Here is a 12,775-nt window from a genome sequence, read left to right as displayed (position 1 = left end):
TCTCTGAAAGGCATCACTGATTCCTTTAATGAGCGACTGTACCAAATATAACTAAAGTATTCTTGCATAGTCTTCATTTATTTTCCCTTTTTTCTTATAGCTAGAATTTTTGTCTCCACATTCTTGAACTCCTGAGGTATTCCTACGTGCCTTCACATCTGATGTTCAGCATCTCTCAGATGCTTTCCTCCCCAACTGATTACTTTTCACACTTAACTGTGCTTCATGCTGACTTCCCACATTATTCTTTCTTCCATTATTGTTAGATGTCAAGGAAATCTTCAGGCACTTAATACCTTTTCTTGAGGTAAACCATAATTTATCTCTAGGGAAAAAAAGGCATACGGATGGAGAAGAAACTCTCAGTTGCAACCACAAAAGGACAAGGTAGAGAGAGTGGGAGAAACTGTCCAAAATGATCTGTAGACAAAAATCTGAAGGCTATCTACGGTAGAAGGGAGGAGAAAGAAAAAGGGGAAAGGGAGCTCCATTTTTTTTGAAGTTTTTTTAAAAATACAATTTGTAAAGTATAAATAATTTGGCTCAACAACAGCAATTGACATGAATAGAGTTTATACCTTCATTTGGGGAAACAGTGGCTCTAATGCAGAAAACATGAATATATGTTTCACCCCGTCTTGAATGAAAACCTAGCTAAACTGGTCACACATAAGAATTTCACGACATTTGGGGCACCTGGGTGGCTCAGTCAGTTAAGCAGCCAATTCTTGGTTTCAGCTTCCTTCATGATCTTGGGGTCATGAGATCGAGCCCCGAGTTGGGCTCCATGCTTAGAGCAGAGTCTGCTTAAAGCTCTCTCTCTCTGCCCACCCCGCTCCCCACTCACTCTGTCTCTAAAATAAATAAATAAATCTTAAAAAAAAATTGTGACATTTACCTAGCTAATATTTTACTCAACAAAATGTAACTGCACATGTTGGGAGTTGACCATTGGTGGGCACTGACCTGGGCCTGAACACATATGAATAAATCAACATAGTCTTGTCTTCATTGAGCTTAAAGTCAAAGGGCAAGTTTTTATCTATTTTTCTTGGTCTTTCAAATTAAAGAATTTATCTAAGATCCTATGGGATCCCATATTATTTAATCCCTTCTTATATATCCACAAAAGTTACATCCAACAAACATACTCACTTTGTCATTATTCCTCAAAATGAGTGGAACTTCATAGACTTCACAGGGAGTATAATTCTGAAACACAATTTCTGATGGAAAAGGCTGGAATAATGCCTGATCCAGGTCAATTCCTGAAAACTGCATTGAAAGAGTAAATTCATTATATAGTTATGCAGTGGCAGAAATGACAGGGGAATATATGAAAATACTACAGAGACCTATGGATATTAATACTAAAAACATACAAAACACTCAGAAAGGTGTAACTACTATAAGCAATAACTGTTATAAGTACTAAAGTTATTGTGAACAACTTGTTTAATACAAAAGAAAGTAGAAGATTTGGTCCTCAGTTTAAAAAATATAGGCTAATTAGAACATCAACCCAAAACTTCCATTTACAGCAATGGTGAATAAGGTCATGATTTCCCTATGAAAATAACAAGAAAAACTCTATCAACAAATATTTGCGTGGAGGCACTGAAGAGCTTAACAAGACAGTATGAGCTAATGTCAAAACTATGAATTATCTCAAGCTATTAGCTTGGGTAGAATCCAATAGGTTTTGAGTATTGCCATGTTTCCTTAAAATTGTAGAATATTCCATGATGCTCTGTGAGTACACAGTTGCACCCTGGGGCACCTTAGTATAGTTTGCAAAATGAAGGTGTAAGCATCCACCTCAATAATTTAGAAAAGCAGTAGCAAACATAAAAAACAAATAAAATCCAAACAAATGGAAAAAATGATATAACAAAAACAATAAAAATTCATAAAATAGAAAGTAACTACAGAATCAACAAAGCCAAAGTCTTTAAAGACTAACAAAATTGATAAAATACCTAGTGGGTATGATCAAGAAAACAAGGCAAAAGGCACAAAGAGCCAATAAAAAGAATGAAAATAGGGGCATTACAATAGAAACCAAACTAACTGAAAAGATAATAAATGGATATTATGTCAAGAAATGTGAAAATTTAGATTAAAAAGTACAAATCCTAAGAAAATACAATTTATCAAAACTAGCACAAGAAGAAATAGAAAATATGAGTAGTTCTATAACTAGTAAAGTGAATCTGTAAGTAAAAACTTTTGATAGAGAAAACCCCAGCCCAAATAACTTTACAAGCAAATTCTAGCAAACATTTAAAGACACAGCACAAATATTATAGAAACTATCCCAAAGGAAAGAAAAAAAAAATAAGTCTCCCAACTCAATGATGTCAGCACAACTTCCATATAACTAAGAAAGACAGTGGGAGAAAGGAAAACTATAGGCTGAATCTTAGTTATATACAAAAGAATGTTTTAAAAAAGGAACAAAACATTAGCAAACTGAAACCCACAATATATAAAAAGGATAACACATCATGACCAAATTGGGTTTATCTCAGAAATTCAAAGTTGTTTTAACATTAGAAATTGATTAAAAAGAAACAAAATTGTCATTTTCCCCAGAAGAAGAAAAGCTGCTTATTTAGAAAATTCAAAATAACCTATAGATAAGCTATTAGAATTAATAAGTTGCTTATTGGGGCACGTGGGTGGCTCAGTTGGTTGAGCGACTGCCTTCAGCTCAGGTCATGGTCCTGGAGTCCCTGGATCAAGTCCCGCTTCTCCCTCTGACCCTCCCCCGTCTCATGCTCTCTCTCTCTCATATAAATAAATAAAAATCTTTAATAAAAAAAAAAGTTACTTATCAAGGTCACTGAGTACAAGGGCAACAAGCAAAAATCAATTCTATTTCTATGTACTAGCAAAGAACATTTAGGAAATGAAATTTATAAACAGTACCATTCAAAATAGCATCCCAAAACATAAAATACATAGGAATAAATCTAATGAAAGATGGGTAAGACCTTTATCCAGGAAAACTACAAGACATTCTTGAGAGGAATTAAAGATGACCTACATAAATACAGGAATATACTATGTTCATGAATTGAAAGACAATATTTTAAGGATGTCAAATACTCCCTTAACTGATCTAAAAATTCAATGTAATCCAATTAAAAAAATCATGTAGAAATTTTTTTTGGAAATTAAAAAGCTGATTATAAAATGTATATGTAAAAGCAAAGGACCAAGAATAAACAAGATACATTTAAAGAACAAGATAGGAGGACTTGCTTCATCAGGTAGCAAGACTTATATTATTATATATCATATACTGTTACTTATCAGAGTAATTAAAATAGTGAAGTATTAGCATAAGATTTATCCTAAAAACAAATGTACCAGATTTAAAAGTCTGGAAACAAATTTTTAAATATATGGACACTTGATATATTCTTAAATATATATATTCTTAAATATATGGACAAAGGTAACACTAACAAGCATTGGGGAAGAGATACATTCTCTTTAATGAATAGTATTGGGTTAACTGGATATTCCATAGGAAAAATATCAATTTAACCCCTATCACACACCATTCCAAGTGAATCAAAGCTCTCAATATGAAAGGTAAAACAAGAAAATTTTCAGAAGAAAACCAAGAGGAATATCTTCATAATGTTGAAGAATGCAAAATTTTCTTTAATGGGGCACAGAAAATACAAAACATAAATGAAAAAATTGGTAAATTTTGTCATATTGAAATTTAAAACATGTTCATCAAAAGATAGCCTTTAAGAAATGAAAAAGAAGGGGCGCCTGGGTGGCTCAGTCATTAAGTGTCTGCCTTCGGCTCAGGTCATGGTCCCAGGGTCCTGGGATCGAGCCCCGTGTCAGGCTCCCTGATCAGGCAAGAGGTCTGCTTCTCCCTCTCCCACTCCCCCTGCTTGTGTTCCTGCTCTTGCTATCTCTCTATCAAATAAGCAAGTAAAATCTTTTTAAAAAGGAAAAGAAATGAAAAAGAAATCCAAAGAATGAGAGATTATTTGTAGTACACATAATTGATAAAGGACTAGTCTCCAGAATATATGAAGAACTTTTACAAATCAGTAAGAAATAGACAAAACACATAAACATGTGATTTATAAAAGATGATATCCAAATGGCTAATAAACATGAAAAGTTGCTTAACCTCATCAGAAATCAAGAAACTGCAATTAAACCACAGTGTGACAACACTATACACCCAATAGAATAATTTCAATTAAAGAGACTGACAATATTAAATATTAGTAGCAAGCACTTAATACTTAAGTATTAGCAGTTCCAACTGCACAGCTAATGGCAGTATAATAGTATAAACACTTTAGAAAACTAGCAATTACTACTAAAGAGACACATATACATAGCCTATAACCTAGAAATTCCACCTTTATGTATATGCCCATACTGCATATATGCGCACTAAAAGAAATATACAAGAGTGTTTATAACACCATCATTTATAAGAGCCAAAATGTGGAAAAAAACAAATGCTCATCAACAGTAAAATGGATAAATAATTGGTGGTATAATCATAAAATGGAATACTATACAGCAATAAAAATGAATGAACTACCACTATACACAACAACCCAAATCTTCAAAACAATATATTAAATTAAATTAGCCAGAAATTAAAGAGTATATACTGTGGTATTCCACTTATATAAAGGTTGAATAAAGGAAAAATAAACCTATGATTAGCAGTTCTTCTGGAGAAGAGGAACAGGTACTGACTGGGAAGGGCATAAGAAAGCTTCTTCATCCTAGAAGAATGCTTCTAGGATGCCGGTAATGCTGAAGCTTACATTCCTTCATCTGAGTGGTAGTTAATATGAGTATCTTTACTTTGTTAAAATTCATCAGGCTATATGCTCATGATACACACACACACATTCAATAAAAATTTTACTTAAAAATGTAGTTTTGTGGGGCACCTGGGTGGTTCAGTCAGTTAAGTGTCTAACTCTTGGTTTCAGTTCAGGTCATGATCTCAGGGTTGTGAGATCAAGCCCCTCAATGGACTCTGCACTGGACATGGGACCTTCTTAAGATTCTCTCTCTCCCTCTACCCTTCCTCTGCCACTGTTTTTATTATAGATATATAATTCATATTTACAAATATGAATATATATAGAGAGATGAATATATGTATATAGCAATTAAAATACTGTGTTTTGGATTTGTATAAACTGACCAATGGTGTGAAAAAGTCCAGAAACAGATCCTTGTATATGGATCACTGGATATATGACAGAGGCCTTATAGTGCAAAGGAAACAATGGATTTCAGCATAAATGACAGACCCCAAGATTGACTCTCTGTAGGTTGTAACTGGCAGCTTGAGCTCCCTTCCCCAACCCTCCTGCCACAAATAACCAGGGTTAAAAGAAGATGCCCGGCAAGAACATCCACGATTTCAGATCTCAGGTAAGGCTTGCACTATACAGATCTCCAGAGCCGGTGGCATACTCTGATAGGCAAAACCACCAACTCCTCGTTTGGAATACTGAGAATGGCAACGTGAAATTCCCTGTATGCCATCTGGCACCAGGAAATAGTAGGGAAGGGAGAGCTGAATGGGCAACACATAAATCTGCATGTTTATAGGAAGCAGTGTGGCACTGAGGCAGGCAAGAAGGGAAGGATTCTGGATCCTAAGGGTCCCCACAAGTCACAACTCTGGTGAAAGGCTAACACAGCTCAGTCCTCCTTCCTTTCTCTCAGCCCTCTTCCAAATAAACACACGCACACAATCCTCCTTCATAAAACGCTATGCTGAGACTCATGAAGGATGTCTGCTGGTCTGGGACACCGCCAGGACCTGCCCCAACAGGAATTGCCTGCAGATCGCAAATCCAGGAAAAATGTCCTTCTTTCCTCCAAAAATGAGTGGTAACAATAACAATAATAGTAATGATAAATCAAGATCTATAAAAAAAATTCAAGGAAAAACAAAGGAATAAAGAAAATGGCAAGTGAAAAACAGTTAACAGGAAAGTTGCCATGAAGCAATGAAAATACTGGCTACACTGTTTCACTATAAATGCAAAAGACATAATGGAAAAATTCTGAAAGCACAAAGCAAATAAGTAAGAGGCAGGGAGGACCTAAGCAATCAAAGTGAGGAAAAATCCATGTGTTCACTCAATAAATACCAATTAATTGAGTTTCCAGTATTTTCCAAATGTTAAGCACACAGTAGTAAACAAAGCCAACAAAGCCCTTGCTGACATTCTTGGGGAAATAGATTAAAAAACAGATAATGGATAAAAAAATAAAGAATTGTATAATAATGAGATCAGGCAGTGATTTGGCTATGGAGAAAACTAAAGAACAAGGAGACAGAGTGAATGCAGGTTGTATGCTCTTTTCAATAGATGTCAAGGGATGGCCTCTCTGAGGAAAGGACATCCAAGTAGAGATCTAAGCAAGTCCTGCAAAGATCTGAGACAATAGCATTACAGTTATAAGGAATAGCAAGTGCAAAGGCCCTGAGGTGCGGATCATCATTGAGTGTTTGAAGAGCAACAAGAGGAGGGTACAGCTAGAAGAGAATGAGCTAGGGAAGAGTGGAAGAAAAAGAGATCTATGAGGGAAATAGGATTAAATGATGTAGTACCCTATAACTCTGAGGGCAATAGGAAGCTGTTGGATGGCTTTACACATGGAAGTAACATATTCTAATTTACATTTTAAAAATCATTCTTTCCTTTTTGTGCAGAATTGATGATGGGGCAATGAGATGGAAACAGGGAGACTATTTCAGTAGTCTAGAGGATGGTGGCTTGAACTGGGAGGGTACTGGTGCAGGTGGTGAGAAGCAGTTTGAGTAAAGCTATATTTGTGAAAGTAGAAGTTTACAGCACTTGTCATTGGATTTCATATAAGATGCAAGAAAAAAAAGAGGCATCAGAGATAATCCCAAGGTAGGTTTCTGGCCTGAGGAAATAGATAAATGGGGGTTACTATATACTAGATGGAGGAGACAAAGGAGAAGAGGTCATGTTTTTAGGGAAGGAAAGTAACACATTTCTGAGCTACCAAGCATTCACTGGGCTGAATATGTGATCCTGAGTTCAGAGGATAGGCCATACCAAGAGAAATAGTTGTGAAAGTAATCATTTAAAAAGTAGAATTTAGGGGCACCTGGGTGGCTCAGTCAGTTAAGCGTCTGCCTTTGGCTCAGGTCATGATCCCAGGGTCCTGGGATCAAGTCCCACATCGGGCTCCCTGCTCGGCAGGAAGCCTGCTTCTCCCTCTCCCATTCCCCCTGCTTGTGTTCCTTCTCTCGCTGTGTCTCTCTGTCAAATAAATAAATAAAATCTTTAAAAAAAAAAAAAAGTAGAATTTAAAGCCTGCTCCTAGAAGGGGGTCACCTAAAGAATGAGTTCAGAAGAGAAACAACTTCAAGGACCAAGTCCAGGGGAGCCCCAAAATTTAGTGATCAGGAACAGGAGAGAGATCCAAAAAATAAAATAAGAAGAAAACAACCAGTGAAGTAGGAAGAAAATCAAAGGAATATGGTATCTGAGCTACAAGTAAATAAATAATAAATTTTGTACCTACAAAAAACAGACACTGACTGCCTTCAGCTCAGGTCATGATCCCCGGGTCGTGGGATCGAGCCCCGCATCGGGCTCCCTGCTCAACGGGAAGCCTGCTTCTCCCGCTCCCGCTCCCGCTCCCCCTGCTTGTGTTCCCTCTCTCGCTGTCTCTCTCTCTGTCAAATAAATACGTAAAATATTTAAAAAAAAAGAGAGAGAGACATTGAGTCAAATGCTGTGCGACCACTCAGAAGGGCCAAACTGGTCAAGCTAAAGGACGAATTATAAGAGAAACACATATGCACAAAACTCAAAGTAAGTGACACAGAGGATAGTCTGATGGATATAATTACAATGAAATGGAAATGAACAGAAAATTAAAAATGGATGGCAAAGGGAATACAAGATGTAGAAGGGCAGACAAAGAAGGTCCAACATGTTCATAACTGATATTCCTCAAGAGAAGAACCAAAAATGGCAAGAACAAATATTGGGTAATTCAAGAAGAACTTTCTAGAAGTAAACTAAAGACACACAGTACCTCAGGAAAAGTTTAGTCACATCCTAATAAAATTACTGGATATTAAATTAGAACAAATAGTCTTTGGGCATAAGAGCTAAAAGATTTATGTATCTATAGTGGGGTAAATCAAGCTGGCATCATCATACTTCTGCATACCATTATAAATCATATTTCTGCTTACCATTAAAGCCAGAAGGTAGTGAGGAAAATGACTGCACAGCTTATATGGGGAAAATGTGTGACCCAAGAACTTTATACCTAACAAATCTGAAGTTCAGCATAAAGGCAATAGGCAAATACTGTCAAACAAAACCAAGGAAGTATAATGTCCATAGGCTCTTCTTGAAGATATTGGTAGAAGAGGACTGTCGCCCAACTAAGAACAAATGAAACTCCAGAAAATAAAGTAAAAATAACCAAATGAGTTGAGAAAGAAAGAAGAGAAATGATGAGATAGAGTAAAGTATACGAATTTTGTCATCCTTCATAGCAGGGGCCAAAATACATTAAAACACACACAAGCGGTACATGCAGGAAAGTATGCATAGCCTCGTCTCAGTTACACTATGGGAAAGGAGCAAACAGCTCTTGATCAGGATGAGTTAGCACCGGGAGAAGCCATGTTCCTGCCCTCAAAGGAGAGAAGAAACAATAACGAAAGCTAGCAGTATTCAGAGGAAGAACAAATTTTGTGCAGATCCTATACAGGGGAGGCAATGGGGCTACAGTGAGAGCAAAAGAGCCTCAGGAACTCACTCATCACGTGGGAAAGATCTCTGAAAATCTCTCAGGAATAGCCCGGGGAAGCCTTTGAGAGGAGGCAGATCTCCATCAGTTTGGCTGATGGAGGTTCACCATAATTTGTACATAAAAAGGAAAGCATCTAATTCAAGAAATTAATTTAAAAGTAGGAAATAAGACCTTATTTTATAATCATATGCTTCTAAAGCCCAGAATACATGGTTTACATGAGAATATAGAAACAGGTTAAAATAACTGTTCTTTAGAGACTAAAAGGATACATTTGCTATTGGAAGTGAGCCAGAAGAGACAACAAATGCCTCCTTTAATAAACAATTCCACCTTCTCCGTTTCTAGTGATGACAGCTCAGGGAAGAATGGGATTTCTTGTTGTGTTAAGAAGATGAATTAACTGGATTTGGCTACTATAATCCTTTGAACTACTCCTGATTTGTAAACAATAGTGTCCGGAAGTAGCTAAGAAATGTGACTAGTCAAAAGTTATTTGTACTTATTAATTATAATTCTCTCCATATTAAATCACAGATATCAAGATCAACAGAAGTAGAACAAGAATATATAACACAAACGCAATAAGGAATGAGCCCAGAAACAATAACCATTACTTAGTTCCTGTTGTTCTAGAATGCTCACATAGTTACAGGGCCTGCCTCATAAGCAAGTATGACAGAAGGCAGCTACCTTTTGATGCGTTGTTTCCCCCATATCTAAAAGTTCGATGATCTGTGGTCGGCACATCAAACGTGTATTAGCCAGTCTCTGCTCTGTGGTGAGGGACATTTCCTTCAGGAACTCTGAGGGTGTCAGCTAGAATTTAAAACAAAACAGCTGAAGATTCATAAATGGTTATACTGAAAAAGTGTTTTCATGAGTGCCAGTAATGAATAATTTGTGTTTTCAGCTTTCAGGATAATTCTGGAATGCCACTAAGTTCCATTATGAAATATTTAAATTAAATAATATAAGAGAAGTACCTGTGCACTTTTAAGCTCTTTGCACACTAATTTGAAATGACATGTGGTTGCAGTTTCCTTGTGATTTTGAAGAAATTACACAAAAGTAACTGGGGGTGGGGAGTCAAGAAATTGCACAGGAGGGGCGCCTGGGTGGCTCAGTCATCAAACGTTTGCCTTCAGCTCAGGTCATGATCCCAGGGTCCTGGGATCGAGTCCAGCATCGGGCTCCCTGCTCAGCAGGGAGCCTATTTCTCCCTCTCCCACTCCCCCTGCTTGTATTCCGTCTCTCTCTGTCAAATAAATAAATAAAATATTGAAAAAAAAAAGAAATTGCAGAGGAACATATCCAAAGAGCTTAACATTTACACTCAGAAGATGCATCTGAGCATACAACTCTGCTTCCAAAATCACTTCTAGTTTTCAGAGCTGAGGAATGTGAAATGCTTCTATTTCTCAACTGAAGCTACAACAAACAAGCAAAGCATTTGGGTGTTTAGCTATCCCACTATAATAGTAGGTTAAAGAGGAATCTTGTGAAATGGAAAGGATCTAGGGAGTGTGACTGCACAGCTTAGGAATGAGTTTGAACTTCTTAGAAATCACAGGAGCACATTTTGACCTTGTTTTTTTTTTAATTTTTTTATTTGGAATATGAATTTTTATTGTTATGTTAATCACCATACATTACATCATTAGTTTTTGATGTAGTGTTCTACGATTCATTGTTTGTGCATAACACCCAGTGCTCCACGCAGAACGTGCCCTCTTTAATACCCATCACCAGGCTAACCCATCCCCCCACCCCCCTCCCCTCTAGAACCCTCAGTTTGTTTTTCAGAGTCCATCGTCTCTCATGGTTCGTCTCCCCCTCCGATTTACTCCCCTTCCTTCTTCCCCTCCTGCTATCTTCTTCTTCTTTTTTTTCTTAACATATATTGCATTACTTGTTTCAGAGGTACAGATCTGTGATTCATCAGTCTTGCACAATTCACAGCGCTCACCATAGCACATACCATCCCCAATGTCTATCACCCAGCCACCCCATCCCTCCCACCCCCCACCACTCCAGCAACCCTCAGTTTGTTTCCTGAGATTAAGAATTCCTCATATCAGTGAGGTCATATGATACATGTCTTTCTCTGATTGACTTATTTCACTCAGCGTAACACCCTCCAGTTTTAAAAGAGCCCTAAGCCCATCAGCAGTTTCAGCAGCCACTCATATTCACACTCCCAAACAGGAACACAAAATGCTTTAACACTTTCCAATGTTATGAGAAAAAAATGTAACCTATCATTTAAATAAAATCATTTAAATAACCCAACAAGGCTTATTTACCCAGGACCAAACACTATTATTTGCTTATTGTTGTTCTGGAATGTTCCAGGGTTTACTTTATATGCAAGGGGATGATAATCATTCACAGCAACATAATGCTTAAGTATGTACCCAAGACTTTTTTAAAACATCCAGAGGTATATAATTTAGCTGATTCGTTTCACCTTGGGTTAAAATCAATGCTCTTCAAAATCCCTACAGAATTAATTTCTGTGATTGAATCCATATAAATGAAGGCATATTTCTAATGCTGCTTACTTGGTTTTTTAGGTTCTTTTTGATTGGAACCCAGATTACAATACTAAAATGTTAAGAGATATCAGCTGTGTCACAGTATAAATAAAAATAATGAAGTCTTGGGGCGCCTGGGTGGCTCAGTCAGTTAAACATCTGCCTTTGGCTCAGGTTGTGATCCCAGGGTCCTGGGATTGAGCCCCGCATCCGGCTCCCCGCTCAGTGGGGAGTCTGCTTCTCCCTCTGCCTTCCCTTGTGCCCTCTCTCTGTCTCAAATAAATAAATAAAATCTTTAAAAAAAAATACTGAAGTCTTAAAAGCAAAAAGTCAGGAGTTACTTTAAATATGAAATGATAACCACCCCAAAGGAGAGGGATGATAGGTTTTACTTTTCTCCTAGAACATAATTTGAGACCGGTTTTTAAAATTTGGTGAATACTCTCTTGAACCCTGTAAATTGTTACTGATATTTTCTATAGCATGTACTTTATAATTCCATTCTCACCAAGTTATTGTAACTCTTTAAAGCTAGAAATATGTTTTATTTTAAAGGACAGAGAAAAATGCATTTTTCTTTGATACCATATAGTCATCATTCTATTCTACAAATATGCAAACAGAAATAATTCTTGCCAAGCAACAGGTAATATACTGTTGAGGTCAAACCCTATGAAATTCTGATACCTCATTGTTTTTGAACTACACAAATGACAGTCTCATAGGGTTCAACCTAACATTTAGAAAACCGTAATAATTTCCTTGCATAGTCTTACTTCAACTGATTAACTTAAGCAATTCAAGTCTCTACTCTGAGGCATGTAATTTCAAAAACTTCCCTGGCTTTTAAGAGGTACCTCTGCTCTGCAGCAAGCTGCCATGTTATCTAAATTGGTATTATCAGCCAGTAATTCTCTGTTTGATTTCTGAGAATGCCAAGTAGCCACTGTCATCCTCCTGAGGAGACTGCATTAAGTATTTTACACTTAAAAGTCTCAGGTACATTACCATTCGATTTGCTTCTTCTTTTGTAACCACCCTTGGACTCAAGGGTGGTAGAACCTTGCTTTGGAATCCTTTCAGCATTCTGACTAACCCCATCTGTACGGCCCCCATAGACTCCTCGAGTCTTCTACTGGTCATTTTTAGTTATTTCCTTCATTCATCTAGAAGTGAAAAAAAAAAAAGTTTTAGAACAAATACAGTTAATTCCTGAATACAGGTCACAATTTTTTAAAAGCTTTCTCAAATAAAAAAGGTTTAGAAAAGACTAATCTTCAAAAATACATCAAATACTTGTAACAAATGCCTTAACTAGAGGAGTCTGTTCCATGTAATCAGTCCAGCTTTAGCCTTATCCCAAAATCTAGGATTCCTTTTAGACAAACCAAGTGATTCTGGAC

The 12,775-nt window shown here is 36.9% G+C and overlaps 1 protein-coding gene across 3 annotated transcripts in view; it reads right to left on the bottom strand.

The window, feature by feature from the left end:
* Window positions 1–12,532, bottom strand: part of HYDIN (HYDIN axonemal central pair apparatus protein) — a 312,800-nt gene extending 300,268 nt beyond the window's left edge. For all 3 annotated transcript variants that reach the window (XM_088027478.1, XM_028090615.2, XM_088027479.1), the window contains exons 1-3: window positions 12,381–12,532; window positions 9,529–9,654; window positions 1,156–1,275 (exon numbers count right to left, since the gene is read on the bottom strand). In XM_088027478.1, coding sequence (XP_087883604.1) covers window positions 1,156–1,275; window positions 9,529–9,654; window positions 12,381–12,515 — 381 coding nt within the window. In that variant the 5' untranslated portion in view covers window positions 12,516–12,532. The remainder of the gene's footprint in view (window positions 1–1,155; window positions 1,276–9,528; window positions 9,655–12,380) is intronic.
* Between the last annotated feature and the right edge of the window lie 243 nt (window positions 12,533–12,775).

Source organism: Eumetopias jubatus, unplaced genomic scaffold (genome assembly GCF_037043125.1).
Source record: "Eumetopias jubatus isolate StellerSeaLion01/CBP00866 unplaced genomic scaffold, mEumJub1_p1.0 scaffold_10, whole genome shotgun sequence".
Classification (NCBI taxonomy): Eukaryota; Metazoa; Chordata; class Mammalia; order Carnivora; family Otariidae; genus Eumetopias; species Eumetopias jubatus.
Note: the sequence above shows the minus strand (reverse complement) of the source record. Positions and strands in the feature narration are given on the sequence as shown.